Genomic DNA, 15,665 nt, shown 5'->3' on the forward strand with positions numbered 1-15,665 from the left:
GGTGCCTAAGTTTAGGCTCCTAACTAAGTGGAATGACTTTCAGAAGTGGCAAACACTCCTAGCCTCCATTGGCATGAATGGAGCTGTGTATAGCTCAGCATCTGTGGAAAATTACTACTTAGGGCCCTAAACTTGGATCCCCAGGCTTGAAAAATTTTGACTTAGGGTCTCAAAGAGCTGATCCTAGGCTGACGTGTTCCTTGCGCGCACACACACAATCTGAAGTGGGGCAAGAACGGGTTTTCCATTGAGAGCTATCTCCATGGTATGCTGGCCAGCTCCTTAGTATGGGTGGTATAGAATCAGTATGTGACATGAACTGGACTCAGCCATATCCCATGAGTCTGGCCTCTTTAAACACCACAATTTATCCTTCATGTGTGTCCAGCATTTGGTAAAATGAAAGTGGGTTTGTGCCTCTGTAGGTCACAGAACTGCGGGGACTGACAACGATTCTAGTTGGTGTGGTAATGTGCGACAGCCTCGACTTCTTTACTACCAGGCCTCAGGCAATCATTGTGGATATAACTGAGCTGGGCACCATCAAGCTACAGCTGGAGGTCATCTGGAAGTGAGTACAACTCCAAATGCTAAACAGCAGGGGAGAGGACTGTTAATGAGGGAGCTTTAGTGATTGCGATGGGTGCAGCTTTAACAGCACTCAACACTACAGTCCTCTTTCTGTTCACACAACAGGTGCAGCCTAGGTAGCAACTGTACAAGTCTTCCCACAGCACCCTGATCTGGAGGGACCAATCCCAGGGCGGAGAGGATAGCATAGCCCCTATCTGCATGGCCCTTGAGTTCTTTGCTCTGTGTTGAGGCTGCCAACCACCGAGCCAGCTGTGTCTGGCTTTTATTTAAGTTACTGTTTTGTCCAGAGTCAGTGTTCACTTTGTGGCGTATGCACATCTCTGAAATGCAAAGAATTGACATAAAGAAGATGAAATGAAGCTGTAAACAGCAGCTCTTAGACACAACCATATGAATATGTTTGAGGTTTTTTACAGAATCACTACAGTTACAGGGGCCAAGACTGCCTTTAAAAATGAGATTTTTTTTTTTTCCCCAAAGGTTTGGCTGCTGTCACACTTTGCTTTTTGACACGGTGATCACAACTGCAGGGTCTAGTTTTGCTTGTGCACAGTTGGGAAACACCATTATGATCCCAGTGTGATTGCTTTTTATGTTGCATCAACCCAACTCCTACCCCAAGAGTGAGGTGGTGCCTGTGATTTGATGCATTGTTTAACATTTTAGATTTTTGTAAATTTTTAGTCAATTACAACTATTAAAGGCAAAACTTCATTTTATGGGTGCTGCATTGAGAGATTTCTTCCCACCCCCATCCTGTATTGCAAGCTGCACATCAAAATCCTAACTCCAGAAACCTTAATTTGTATCTTGAGCCCCTCCATAACTTAGTCCGTGTGAAGGCTTTATCATGGGCTCTCTGATGCAGGTGTATACCGCACCTACAGGAAGATAGCAGCTGCATTTGGTGTCCTCTGACACGGTTGAGGCTGATCTATATAAGATGTGGCCACATGCTGGTCATGCCTATCTGACTGAAGGATGGCTCTTTAACAATACTTTTCTCTCCTGATGTCAGTTGCTGGTACGTTTGAGTTGTTGTAGCTCCCTTCTGCTGCAGAGAGGGCACAGCTTGTGTTTGTGGCCATGATCAGAATTAAAATGATTACTCCCTTTTTAAATAGCTATGACTTGCTCTCCTGATAGGGCTATGGGGCAAGAAAAATACTTTGTCACTAATCTGCCATGGATTTTTCACTAGCAGTAGTGAAAACCATAACTCATCTAAACTTGAAATGGAAAACAATCTAGAACTTGTTCCCTCTGCTAATAGGAAATGGCTTGCAAAACAAGCCAAGAAACAGACGTAGGTCTATGTCTACACTGACGGTGGCAAATTTGATTTGAGTGGAAGTGAGGACCCACTCAATCGATCTGGAAGTTGATTGATTTAATAAAACCACCTTCCCAAAAAGCATAGCACTGCATCGACATGTACGCATTTCCCACCGGCGCAGCACAAGGGAGACTGCACGCTACAGGGAAGTTATGAAGTCGACTGCTGCCGAATTTGCCTGTCAGTGTAGACCAGACCCTGGTTAACGTTTAATGGAATGTGGAAGAGCTTCAATTTTCTTGAGAAGCAGAGGCAACCACTGCCCTTCTATGGATCAACAGTTGTCAGTTTGGTGTCTGGCATAAATTCAACCTACTCATTCTGGGTGGGTGGGTGTGGTGAGAGAGAACCAATGTCCTAATGTATTTCATATTTCAGGGATTTCAGTATATTGCAAGCTCTCTCTTCTTTCATCCTTGCAAAGTGCTGGGTGCCCCTCTGCTACAGCAGAATGCTAACTTCCTCTCAGCTACCTCAAACCCAGCTATGTTTGTAAAGTACCCAGGAATGAATGAGAGCAGCACTTTGCAGTCATACCTTTTACCTCTGGCTGTTCTCAGCTCCACCACCACCAGAGCTGGAAAAGGGTCGTGGAATATGTTTAGTAACACCTAGAACTAAATTGCAAAGTTCAGATCTAAACCCACAAGTCCTTCAGGCCCCTCTTCAGGAATGGGGAACAAGATTCCCCTCTCAATCACACTCTAATCTTCTTACGTTTCCAAATGCACTTCGAAACAGAACTAAGGTTTTAGAACCTAACTTAACTTCTGCCTTGGTGCTGTTTTTGGCCACCAACAGGTGAAATACTGCAAAGAGCCTTCCCAGGAGTCTTCCAACCCAAATGTAGCTAAGCAGCTGAACTTTCAGGTTGCTTTTCTGGAACATATGACATTCATGGAGTATCCTACACTGTTTTCCAATGCTTTTTGTGAGCAAATGGCTCCTCGCACATCCTGCAGTTTTCTTCTAAACTTGTTTTAGATCAGTGTCCTTGCTGTAGTTCAACAAAATATTAGCCTGGTCAAAAGCATCTGAAGTTTTGTTTTCAAACACTTACACAACAGACCTCTGTGCCTGCACCTGTTATGATGCTTTTTCTCCTGAGATCTAATGTTAGGCAGCAGTGTATATTTTTGGTTGGTTAGCTATTTTTTTGTTTGTTGATGTTAGGGCCCTCATGAACCTCAGAGCAGCTGCAACATTTCTTATTTAGAAATTGAGCTAGTAATTAGTTTGATGCTTTGCTGTCATTCCACAAGCATTGACCACTGTGTGGTTCTGTATGCTAATCTCTGCATTATCTGTCATATGTATGTGTGGATTTACAAGCACATCCATTTGCAGTGGTAAGCAGAGGCCATCTGGCTAGAGTTGGTAAATTTTTAATGTTTGACTTTTTAATGCTGAAAACGTCCTTTTTTGGTCAAAATGGAAATTTTTTTTGACACTTCATGTTTTTGCTTGACCACTAACCATCTGTAGTTTATTAGCAATCACAAACTAATGTGGAGTGGAGGAGCAGCAGCAAGGCATCTTCAGCTTTTATTGAAAAGCTGAAACCTCTTGAAGAAAACAACACAAAAGCTCTTTTTTGCAAATTTCTTTGCAAGAACAACCACCACTTCCCTAGAAGCTCTACTTCTGGGCTTAAAATGAACAAGAACATTGCACTGGAAAAAGTGACCTGAAGCCCCGAGTGCATTGATGGAGGTGCTTTCACTATACTGAATGAGTCTTTAAACCTTTGTTGCTATAGTATCTCTGTCGAAATCTGGCAGGTACTGAACTGAGAGTAAAGACAAGAGCTGAGTCTTGAAGAGATCTCTTCCCTTTTAATTCTCCCTTTCGCCAGCAATAGTAAATAACTTTGTCTGGATGAACACTGTTGCTTTATCTTTTAACTTTGCCTTTAATCCTACTAGTGCTGTTTCTATAATTGTTTGCACACAAACTCCACTGCCTCTGGGAGAGGGAGGGTGGTAATGCACCTTCTTGTTATGGGATTTTCTGTAGTCCCTCAAGGTCGTGGACTATTTTTTTAAATTTAAAAACGCCACTAGACAAATGGTGCCTGAATGACCTCCCTAGCACACTATTGGTACTTAGCAGCAACTGCAGTTGGTGCGAATGACATGCTAATACCAGTCTACACACACATCCACTCAAATTAAGGCCAGGTCTACACTCAGAGTGCTTTGCTTGCAGAGCCATACCAATATACGGTGTTCCTGGCAAGAGAGCAGTTTTGTTGGCATAACCATGTTTATGGTAGGGGCTTTAGTCACTATAGCTACATTGTGCAGGAATCACACCCCGACTGGTGTAGCTGTACTCTACCAACTTCTACCAGCAGACCTGGCCTAAGGCTTTCACGGGGTCCCTGCTTACTTCGGATTGTTTGAAGCCTTTGAGGATCAAATGCTGCTGTTCTGCTGCTAATTCAGCAGGTCTTTTCCTTTTTTTCCTACTACGAATTGTCCGAGCAGATCTAACGGCGCTGATTTAGTCTTTATTTTAAAATGATTTACTGAACAGTTCCAGCTGCTAATCCATTTTGAGCTGTGTGAATTCAAAATGGGGTTCACTGTAAGTGGACACTGAGATACTAGGATAGTGTTTGTGGGGTGTGACTGGATGACTAATTCAGAATGGAATCTGGCAGGGTTTGTTTTTGAATTAAAACTTCTGTCCATGAAACATTTGCAAGGTGAAAACTTGTTGTTTTTTGCCAACACTTTCTTCAATGCCTGTAGTGAATGCAGTGAGTGACATAAACGAACATATACCAGGCATGAACACAAGTGAAGTGACTTGATTTTAAAAACCTCAAATGATTCCCTGGTAATACTTGGCAGCCTTGGCCCAGCTGTGACACTTTTTTGCCTCCAGGAAACAAGAGGTTTTCAACTTGGCAACTGCTCAGCTGGGAACAACACTAATAGTGACATATATCCTAGGTGAGCTAGTCCCCATAAGAAATCTAGATGCTTATAAGAGAATTTCTGTCTCATTTCTCTGTATATGTTTTGCATAGCCCCTTGATCGCCTACCACCCAGATTCTTCAGAGCCCTTGCACATGGAACTGACCAGTGTCCTTTTTTTTTTTTTTTATTTTGACTGCTAGTCTGCTGAAGCTGTTTACACTGAAGAATATTTGCACAGTGATAAGACATGGGTATTTCTAGTTAAAAAAATAAAACCACTCAAAATAATAGCTCTTCTCACAAGCTTTCCCCCTAAAATACTGACTAATGAACCTAATCCATCTGTGACACCCAAAATTCCATCCTGGGCCAGCTCCCACCTCCCTGACTACTGGATGAGCTCTAACTGTACCTTGCTTTTGTTTTGTTTTAAAATTTGCATGCTCTTTTAGCAGAGAGGATTTAGCATAGAGGATTGATAAAACTCCTCCTGCCTTCTCTGCAGACTTCAGTGGGGTGGGGGTATTTCTAAACTGCTGTCAGAGGTAGTAATACCTAGGCTAGTTTTAAGCTAGGGTTTTAAGCATGGCTAAAACTAGGACTTCATCAGGGCCTGATAATGCCTGCCTTTTGGCACATTCCTAAGGGCAAGTGTGTGGTGGGGGAAAGAGAATCAGACCAAACCAAGGATCAAAGCTACCCAGCCACGTCTGGACCTTGGCAACTAGATGCAAATGTAGCACTGCTTCCCCTGCAAATGGGAGTCGTGCAGTTCTGTGCTGTGGCTGTTTCTGTGCCTCTCACTACCACATGGGAACAAGAGTGATAGACTGAGCCTGCTGCTCTGACCGCTCAGGCTCCAAGCACTTGAGCTAAGGAAAAAATCTGACTCATTAGCACTATAGGGCCTGGCCCCTAGTGGAATAGTTCTGAGTCTCCCATTCACCATTGTGATCTTCTCATACATACACACACACACTCCCTCACATGAGCCACTTCATCAGTTCACTCTGTACTTTATGGTAATAATTAATACAGTCTTTTTCGCATGCTATGCCCTTATGAAGTATGTCTATATGATCTTTTGGTAGGCTAGAGTTTACTTCATTGCCCTTTTTCCAGTGCCTAAAAAAACCCTACTGCCATAGAAAAGCACCTACAGACCCAGAATTCACTCACTGAGGATTTTGAGCAATGATTGCACAGGGTCAATCTCCTCCCATCAAGTCCGAAAGAACAAAAGGTACCAACTTTATAAAATCTCAAGATAAAGAAACATAACTTAATTTTTTACAACCTACCATGGCTACTTTATAAGCCACATACATTATCTTCACAGTTAAACATAAATAAAGAAAACAACTTAAATCTAAACAGATCAGTCCCCACAGAAGTACAGGGAGGAGAAACTCAAAGTTCCCAAAAGCTTAGGTTGAGTTTAGCTGAGTCTCAGATAGTCTTTGACTACCAAATCTATATTGTGCTGAGTCAAAAGCACCATCTTCCTTCCACTTGCTTAGAAATTTTCAGCTGGAATCCATGCAGACCCTTCCTCCTCCTCTGCTGAAATCACTCGGTTAGCTAGTCAACTAACCAACCACTCAGTTAAGTACATAGATTTAAAAAAACCCCAATCCTGTTACATGAAAAATACAAATAGCAAAATAAATGACTTTCTCCCCATCATCACGTTTAAACAAGAGAAGAACTGGTTGTGAATCACACTAGGTGAGACAATTGAACTAAAACCGTTTGGCTAAAAATCAAAAACCATTCGAAGTATCGAATTAAAATAAAAGAAATTATATTTCCCTCCAAAAGTCCCCTTTCTATAATTAACAGGGGTGGAGAGGTAACAATATCACTAACTTGCTGCAAAATGCTTCAGCGGTAGGGAACCAGCCTGCCTTCTTTCTCTTCCTGGGGCTCCGCTTCTCCCAACCCCTGCAGGGCAGGTGGCCTTCTGTAAAGTAGCTTCCCTGACTACTTGCCCTCAGGGAGTCGGAGTCCGGCAACATACAGGGAATGCACTGAGCATGCCCCAAACCACCACACCCAATTCCAGAAACTTCTGAGGGCATGTCTTCGTTGCCATGGCGGCAGGGAGCGATGCGGCAGCAGCGATTGAGCAGGTCTGTGTAGACCCGCTCAGTCGATTGGAGTGCGCTGCTCTCCGGTCGACTCCATTAATCCACCTCCCCAAAAGGAGTGAGGCTGGGGCGACGCAAGGCCGTGCAGACACCGGGCTATGTAAGTACGGTGACGGGAGATACACAAGCAACATTATGTAGCTTGCGTATTTCCTGCCGACCGCCGCCTCCAGTGTAGACCAAGCCTGAGGGTGGAGAGCTAATTGTGCATCTACCTAGCAACAATAAACCAGACACAACTCATTCCTACCTACAATCATCGGTGTAGTTTGGGGAAAAGGGGAGCAAGCCTTGAGCTGGCGTGGAATTTTCCCCCCACATGCGGCCCCATGGGGCTGGCTGCAGCTGCCCCCTCCCCAATACAGAAGTCAAACTGTGTCTACCACCCCCCCCTCCAATAGAGCTCTTAAAGAGAGATTTCCCTATTAGGCACTTGGGTTACAGCTACACTGCACATTAAGCTTGGGCCTACGCGACCCAGGCTTGTGGACTTGATGTTTCCAAGCCTGTGCTTGAGAATCCATACTGCATTGTAAAGCTGGGTTTACACTTTCTGGAGTTGGGTCTTCAGCTGTGCTAATGCATCCATATTGCACTATACAAACCCACTCACTCGGGTCTGTGTTCACACTGCCAAATGACAGGACCAGGATCCAACTCACAGCAGGACTTAGGCTCTGACCTAACCCCCTATCAAGGTCCTAGGACCCAAGGCCTGAGCGCTTGCTAACCCGAGTCTGACTGATTTTTGTGTGTGGATGAAGGGGGACTGGGCTCAAACCTGACTCAGAGCCTGGTTTTAATATTTGGTGTAGACATACCCTTAATATATATATTTTCTTTTACTATAGGATTTTATCAGTTGTCACAGGCGCCTTAGCTTGTTATCCTTGTATCTTTACTCTGTATTTCTTTATAAAGAATAATTTAACTAAAACTGAAAATCTTAAACAAAGGGATTCCCCAGCCCCAGCCACTCCTATCCTCCCTCTAAGAACAAAATGTAGATTAAAGCGATTTGCCTCTGTCAGTAAGTCCATGACGTCTTTGAATAAAGTGCTCTTGCTGTCAGATACCCGATTTAGTTAATTTGCTGCAAAGTGAGAAAGCGCAGCTGGCTGCTAATCTGACTCCATGGAACTGGCCTGTTTGACAAACTCCAGCTGCATGACACAGGTTAATTTAGCTAATTAACATGCCTTAGGCCAGCATTCTGAGAGTGATACCTCCATGGAGGGATGACAACAGCACGTTCCAATGAGGGACGCTGCTGTCTGTGTCTGAAATGTTTATATTCAATCTTCTGCCCCTTCAATAAAAGGGAAATAGAACTTGACTTTGAATTGAGGGGGGAAAGTGTCCATGTAATTAATTTGTCCCCTCTCTTGTTTGGATCATTTCAGAACTCCGAAGGGCTCCACTTGAATGCAGACTGCTTAGCTTTGTGTTTGGCCTTCATTTAAAATATTGCCTGTGGGATAAAAGATAATATGAATGATCTCCTCCTGCAGAAAAGCACACACGAGAGGGGAACACATTTAATTAAAAATGCCCTAACTCCAGCAAGGAGGGGGGAAGTCCATGAATTTTCCTCTTTCTCCTCACTGAAATGCATTGTGGGTGAAGGTTCACCGAGCTTTGCCTTAGGGTGCTTCTCTGAGGAAAGAGTTCCCAGCATATGCATCTGTTGGAAATGGGAAGAGTAATGACCTTCTTTGTAGCATTGAGGACAATTGGAAAGTGCTTAGAACAGGGGTTGTTGGGCTCTGTACAGCATGGACAGAATCTTATAGGGATAGACTTGTGGAAGCTCCCCTCCCAGCCACAACTTCATGAACCGCATCTCCTGCCATGCAGAATGACATAACATCCCCATGGCAACTACACCAATTATGCATAAGTGTATGTAGGATCAAGATTGCATTAATATCTCTTTAGTGGCTTTTCAGGTTTATGGTGTTTTGTCCTTTGTGAACAAACTTAGTTACACGCTCTCCTTTTATTCTTCATTTCATATATGCTGCCCATTTCTGGAGCACCATGTGGCCAAATTACCACTCTGTTGGGCACCTGCAAGCACTCTGCCATTCATGGGCCATAGCTGGGGAACTACTGTGTGGGATATAAGACCCCACAGAAAGAGAAGGAGCTCTCATCAGATGTTGATCTGATTCTGGGAGAGAAACTAGATTCCAGTGCTCTACATTGATTAGGCTCTGCTTTGATCTCATGCCTGAAGGATGAGGTTATTCAGAACTTCTTTCCATGCAAAAGGATTATGCCCCACTATCTCCTTCTTGCAGCTCAGGTGTCAAGGGACTGCCTCCCTCTTTTATCCTAAGAGCTGAATATTATTTAATAAACTTCAGGGATAAGAATCATGCTCCGGGGTTCAAATCCCAATAGCCAGTCCTGTTGTTAATCATCTAAATGCTTTCTGGCCTTTGATAACACTTATACCTTTGTGTTCCTTGCTCACAGCCCATTTGACACCGAGAACATGTTTGTGTCGCCTGGACCCACTGCTAAGTTTTCTCTGGGTAGTAGGAAAAGCTCCTTATACAACTGGACTCCACCAAACACTCCCAGCTTCAGAGAGAAATATTATCTTGTAAGTAAGACTGGGGAAATAAAACACTGTGCCCAAAGAGTGAGCCGGGGCTGCGTGTGGGACATCAGATTGTTGCAGAATAGAACTGGACAGATCAGAGTCACAGGGCCCTGTGGTGATCATTATGGTATGTGTGTGTGTGTGATGGGTTTTTTTTTTTTTTAAATCCATTTGACCCCCATTGTTTTCAATCTCATTTTAGAACCTTGAAATGTGAAAAAAATTTCCCTGCCAAATATTCCCCATGGCAGTTGGAAAGGCCCCATCAGGCCATGTGCAGCCAAGCATAAATTAGAACAGTCTACACTGGGAACTGGCCAATCCCAGGAGCAGCGGAGCATGGTGGTGGCTGAAAGGTGGAGTGTAAAGCATCCCCTTCTCCCCACTACTCCCCCAATCTAGTGCCAAGTGCAGTTCAGTTAGTCCAGAGAATTTCCTGTGTTTCAAATGGAGTTTTCACTTAGTGTTGCTTCTTTGTTCCATATGCTCCTCCCTCTTAATAGCACAGGCAATATGTAGCAGAAGCATGTCTGTGTGTTTATACTCCCTTAACCTCAGGACAGGTTCCAATACCAGCCTGGCAGTCAGGTTTGTGTGCTCCTACCAAGCCAGCAGGGGGAGTACAAAATATTGTTTGTATATAGGTCCTCTGCAAACAGTGGCATTAAAGGGCTATCCAGTTATTTAACGAACGTGCTGTATTTATTAATAACTACTCATGAAAATGTTTTCCAGCCAATCCAATATTGTATTGTAATGAGATGCCAGGGTCCCTTTGGAATGAAAAATGTGACAGACAATGGCATCTTAGACTGTTCTTTTAACATTCAGTTTAAAGTTCTTTAAATGTGGAGTTGTCTCTGCCTGTCTTTATCTACTCCATGAGGCTCTTGGGCTAATGGATCAGTGTAAATATTGGTCCCACACATGGCATGCCCTGACAGCTCCTTCGGCTCAGAGGTTTCTCTGTTTAGCCATTGTAGCTGTGTCCCTCACCCCTAAATCTCTGAGGAGGGGTAGTGTGGACTTCGACAGTGCTGAAGGTCTCTCCTGGCTATCCATCTTTGTGTGAATCTCGTATATCTAAAGTACCTGTATTTACACTTGAATCTGTTTGTTGCAGTCTATTTTGCAGCAACGCAAGAACCAAGGTGATGTAAGTGATGAGACACAAGCCCCCTGCATTCTGAGCTACTTGACTGACTGTGATTTTGAAATGTGTCTGAGGAATGAAAACCACAACTCTACAGAGACCAACTCATTCAACTCCAAGAACCAGAAAGGGACAGAAACCAGAAATGTGACTCCAGTGTCAGACCACAGGACCCTGCCATTGGTTCTTGTACAGAACGCCTGTGCAGAAGGAAGACGATGCCAGTCTCCAAACCACACAACTCTAGATATCCTGAAAGAGACACCCTCTATGGATGGAGCTCCAGATAGCCCATCCAGCCCACTGGACCTTGGCAAAGATGGCAGAGATTCTGTCAGCCAGCACTGGAGTCCCCAGTCTGTGGAACAAGAAAATGTCCTCTCTGTTGGTCAGAAAAGCTTGAATGCTGAAAATGACATAAAACCAGCTGGAAGCACCAAAGCAATTGAGAAACTCCTTCAAGAAGTGTTAAATTTGCTGAAGTCTCAGAATCCAGGGCAAACCCAATTGGAGGAATTGGAATATCAAGTTTTATGCATCAGGGACAAATTAAAGGTGTGGTTTTATTTTCACCTTTGTGCAACAAGCTGTAGTTTTTGCTGTTCATCATTTTTCCTCTTACTATTCCAAATAGCTTATAACCACACTATGGAGAATCGATGGCTTCAAAATTTTCAGTGGCACGTTCCCAAAGTGTTAGTTTGACCATCAGAGCTCTGGCATTCCTCAGAAATGGCTGGAAGTCAAGAGAGCTAGCTAAGTGCAACAATATTTCAGCTTGTATAGCATCCCTCATGCACTCTCTCCCAACATGCTTTGTAGAGGTGAATAATAGAGGGAAGGAAAAATTAGAAAGCAAAGTATAATCAAGACCATGTGTACCCTGAGTCAAGCAGGACCTAAATTCTGTAGTAAGGTCCCTGAATTGCGGGACACTGGTGTGGGATTCCACAGTAATGTAATTTAAATGGAGGTTTTAATGAAAAAAAAACAAGAAAATGAATAATGCAATCAGGATAATAGCCACTGTTTTATTTTTATATTAAATTCTACATCTGATGAGACAGTTTGAGATTAGGGGAAGCACATTTTGTAGTTATTTCTGCTAAAATGGTCAGCAGTGAAATAGTTGACAATGTTGGCATGTATGTTGTCATCTGTAAGTTTCAGAGTGAACATTCCTCCTCCTGCACCCTCAGGAAGATGACACGGCATGAGATTAAAACTCAATTTCTATTTAAGGAATCTTCACAACCATATGAGACTAGAAACATTTTCCTGTCTAGATGAAAGATTCTGGAGCACAACTTCGTGGCACATGGTGGATTGCACTTGTAGTCCCACAGCTCTGAAATACACGAGGCCCTGTTTGTAGGCCAGGGAGATAAGATACTATCAGATTGCAGCTGAGATCTGAGATAAGAATGATACTGATCTTCTACATCTAAACCCTTAGCCCTCAGGAAAATTAAAAGAAAATTAAAAAAAACTTAAGAATATAAGAACGGCCATACTGGGTCAGACCAATGGTCCATCTACTCCAGTATCCTGTCTTCTGACAGTGGCCAATGCCATGTGCTTCAGGGGGGAATGAATGGAGCAAGTAATCAAGAACAGGTAATACCTCCCAAAGCAACCCCCTTCCCAAAACTTCTATCCCAAACAGAGTTTTTATCCTGAAAGGGGAGACATGCCAGAGACTCCATGAAAGGCACTAGAGACTTTGCTATTGAAGGTGCTCAGATACTACAGTGATGGGTGACAATATAAAACTGATAACTTTAGATCTTAGGAAGGAGAAAAAGACAGGAAGGTTGTACCAAATGACAAGAGTTGCAGAGAAGAAGGGTCTTACACCAACACTGGTGAGGTTGTAATAAACCCAAGGAAAATTTTTAAAATGGATAAAATATTTTGAACAAGTTCCTGAAATGAATCAGCAAAGTTGTTTCAGGATTGGGGTGATTGGCTGAAGTACTTTGTATGTGTGAAAGAGTCAGCTCTTCTGGTGTGTTGTGGATGAGCTGATGGGTGTAAACTGACTGATGGTGGAATAGATGGTGATCTGTAAATCTGGGTAGTTGAACTGCTGGGGAGGCCCAGGATCCTTGCAAAGAACAATAGCTTATTTCCTATCTGTTGACAGCTGAAGACATCTCATCAGAAACATTCATCCATGGAAAGTTTGATGGTGGAGATGGTGCTGGAAAGTTTTGACTTTTTAAACACGGACTGCAGTGCTGATGAGCTTTCCTTATTTGGAAGCATAAGGACAGGCAGTATCAGGTGAGCAGACCCAATACATCCCAGTGAGGGGCTGGAGGGATTGACATGAGGAAGATTAGGAGTTAAATACACTGAATTCAGGCAATGACTGTGCAGGATAGGGAAGTCGGTGCCCAGGGTGTGGACAGCCAGAAGGGAGAAGAATTGTTTAGGATACTATGAAACTTACAACTCAGAGTAATAAATGGGTTGAAATTAGGGAAAATCTAGGTTGAATATCTGGAGAAACCTTCTCCTTAATAGGCTGCAGAATGAGACAGTTGGGATATTTAAAACTAGCCTGCAGAAAACAGATGTATGGATGTGATGGCAAACAGTTCTGCAAGGGACTGGGTCAGGAGCAGCTCACAGGTCTCTTCAATTTTTTCCTTTTACTGGGTTCAGTTGCATATTTGTGAGCCTTGCTCATAACACTGAAACTTACCCTTCAGGGTTGTAGGCCTAATCCTGAGAAGTGTGAGTATCTCAAATAGACCAGACTATAGAGCATCCTTGAGTTGGGGTTGCTAGAAAACAAGGTCGATTTTTTTCCTTATTGTTTTTTATTTTGCTTTTGCAATACATCATTCCAAATGTGCCAGCCCATCAATACACACTATCGATGGCAGTGTCTTCTTTGGAAGATAGTCCTCACAAAAACAAGGTCATAGGATTAGTTGACATACTGTTGCCTTCCTGACATGAGAATTAGAGATATAAATCCCCATCTTCACGTTTGTAGGAAGTTTACATACAATTGAGAAAGTATATTGTTAACATACTTATTTGTCAAAAGTGATGACCACTTTGGAAGTTTGGGGATTATTATTGAGAAGATGGGCTGAGAAACCTTCCCATTCATTTGTTGAAGATCTAGGAGTTAATGGCTAGAGATGGTTGCTGGGTTTTAAACAACTTTAATTTTTCTTGGTGTTTACATCTTCCTGCTTTACCACACACAATGGCTAGTTAACATTAACTACTTGTTCCCCTTTCCCAACTTTACTAACAGCACTTACCATGACAACACACCAGGCTATGACATGAAAACAGAAATGAAGGAGTTAACCACAGGGAATGATGATTTAGACAAACTTCTGATCATTCATCTGCTGTTGTGCAAAGCTCTCTTGCAGGTAAGAATGCCATGTGGATGAACCCATTTGCAGTGGATTGATACTGGCCCCAATCCTGGGCCAGGCACTTTGCATTGTGGAACAGGCACAAAGCTGACATAGCCAGCCATATAAGAATCCCCCTTGCACAGGATTCTCTGGTAGCATAGTGTGGGAGAAACGGTTTCTATGCCATCCCCTTCTTCTCTGGCTGTTGGTGAAGGGGACATGGTTGGAGGGAAAGCTGACATGACTGGGACGTAATTCTGCTGCAGCACTTGCTGCTCGATTTGCCTCTCAAATCCATGGACAGCTGGAATAGTATAGGGCAGCCTTCAGACTACCCTGATTTATGCTGAAAACCAGCTCCTCACTCAGTTGGTAGAGGATTGGGGAGTGCAACACCCATCTTTTTTGTGAGTTGCACTGTGAACTCCCTGGCCCTAGTTGAGGATCTGGGCCATCATTTATAACCACCAAGCAAAGACAGAGCTGGCAATTTATGAGGTTGTTATAAAGTGGAATGGCTGAGAATGGAAATGCAGATCACTTGAGCCATGTTTTCAAACTGCAATGCACAGACATATGGATAGGGAAATTAGGTAAGCATGCCCTTCTTCTCCGAAACCGGACCTCTTTTTTTTTTTTTTTTTCCTGGAGTAGGAAATAGTAGCTCTGCACTCTGAGGAATTATGCATGGTGAGCTGGCTGTGAATGAAGTAGGACAGGTTTGAACTGAACGACATATTGATTGGCAAGTGACCAAGTTTTCTGAAAGAGAAAATTTGGTATTACTGGAGTAAAATAGCCAGTATCCAGGATAAGTAATGACGATTTCTCTAGAACACCTTTGGGACTCAGGTGAATAGCCACAATCCTTATCAGCATCAGCGAGGATCAGGTCCTGCAGCACAAAAGGCAATATACCAGGATTACTCCATGCATCACTACAATACATCCACCTCAGGTGCAAAGTGTGGCAGTTGTTTAACTGTGTACAGCACTGTTATAACCGTTTCAGATGAGAAGAGAAGACTTCCTGTTCAGGGACAGATGCAAAATGTAATTAGCCCATAGCTTTTGTGCTGAGTGGGTTTGCATTGACAGTGACCCATCCAAGACACAACATGAAAAGTGGATTTCTGTTAGAGGCAGTTGTCTTCCCACTGGCTGTGGGAGAGCTGAATTCTGAAAGTCAGGGGGTTCAGCACTTTTTGAGTTTGCTCAGTGCTTTCATCTCAGCTACTGAGGAAAAGTACATTTTGTTTCAGAAACTGGTTTCACCAAACGTAGCCCGAATCATCCAAGAAAGCCTTTTGGAAGAAGTGTCACGACAGAAACAAGTGCTAGAGACTGTCTCCAGGCTCTCTGACCTGGAGGCTGGGAGCTTCACCTCTGCTGAGGAGAGTAAGTAGTACCGTGTGTGATGCCAAAGCATATGTAGGAAACCAGAGAGGCCCAGGTAACATTGCTCTTACTCCCCATGATAAGTCAGGGATTGATTCTGAAGGCT

At 43.3% G+C, this 15,665-nt stretch overlaps 1 protein-coding gene across 8 annotated transcripts in view; it reads left to right on the forward strand.

The window, feature by feature from the left end:
- RIPOR3 (RIPOR family member 3) overlaps positions 1-15,665 on the forward strand; it is a 36,569-nt gene that overhangs the window by 13,223 nt on the left and 7,681 nt on the right. For all 8 annotated transcript variants that reach the window (XM_067554243.1, XM_067554242.1, XM_067554249.1 and 5 more), the window contains exons 10-15: positions 426-571; positions 9,490-9,619; positions 10,743-11,327; positions 12,919-13,058; positions 14,050-14,173; positions 15,424-15,559. In XM_067554243.1, coding sequence (XP_067410344.1) covers positions 426-571; positions 9,490-9,619; positions 10,743-11,327; positions 12,919-13,058; positions 14,050-14,173; positions 15,424-15,559 — 1,261 coding nt within the window. The remainder of the gene's footprint in view (positions 1-425; positions 572-9,489; positions 9,620-10,742; positions 11,328-12,918; positions 13,059-14,049; positions 14,174-15,423; positions 15,560-15,665) is intronic.

This window comes from Emydura macquarii, unplaced genomic scaffold (genome assembly GCF_026122565.2).
Source record: "Emydura macquarii macquarii isolate MOO-44397 ecotype Brisbane River unplaced genomic scaffold, CSIRO-AGI_Emac_v2 contig_1483, whole genome shotgun sequence".
NCBI classification, from domain to species: Eukaryota; Metazoa; Chordata; order Testudines; family Chelidae; genus Emydura; species Emydura macquarii.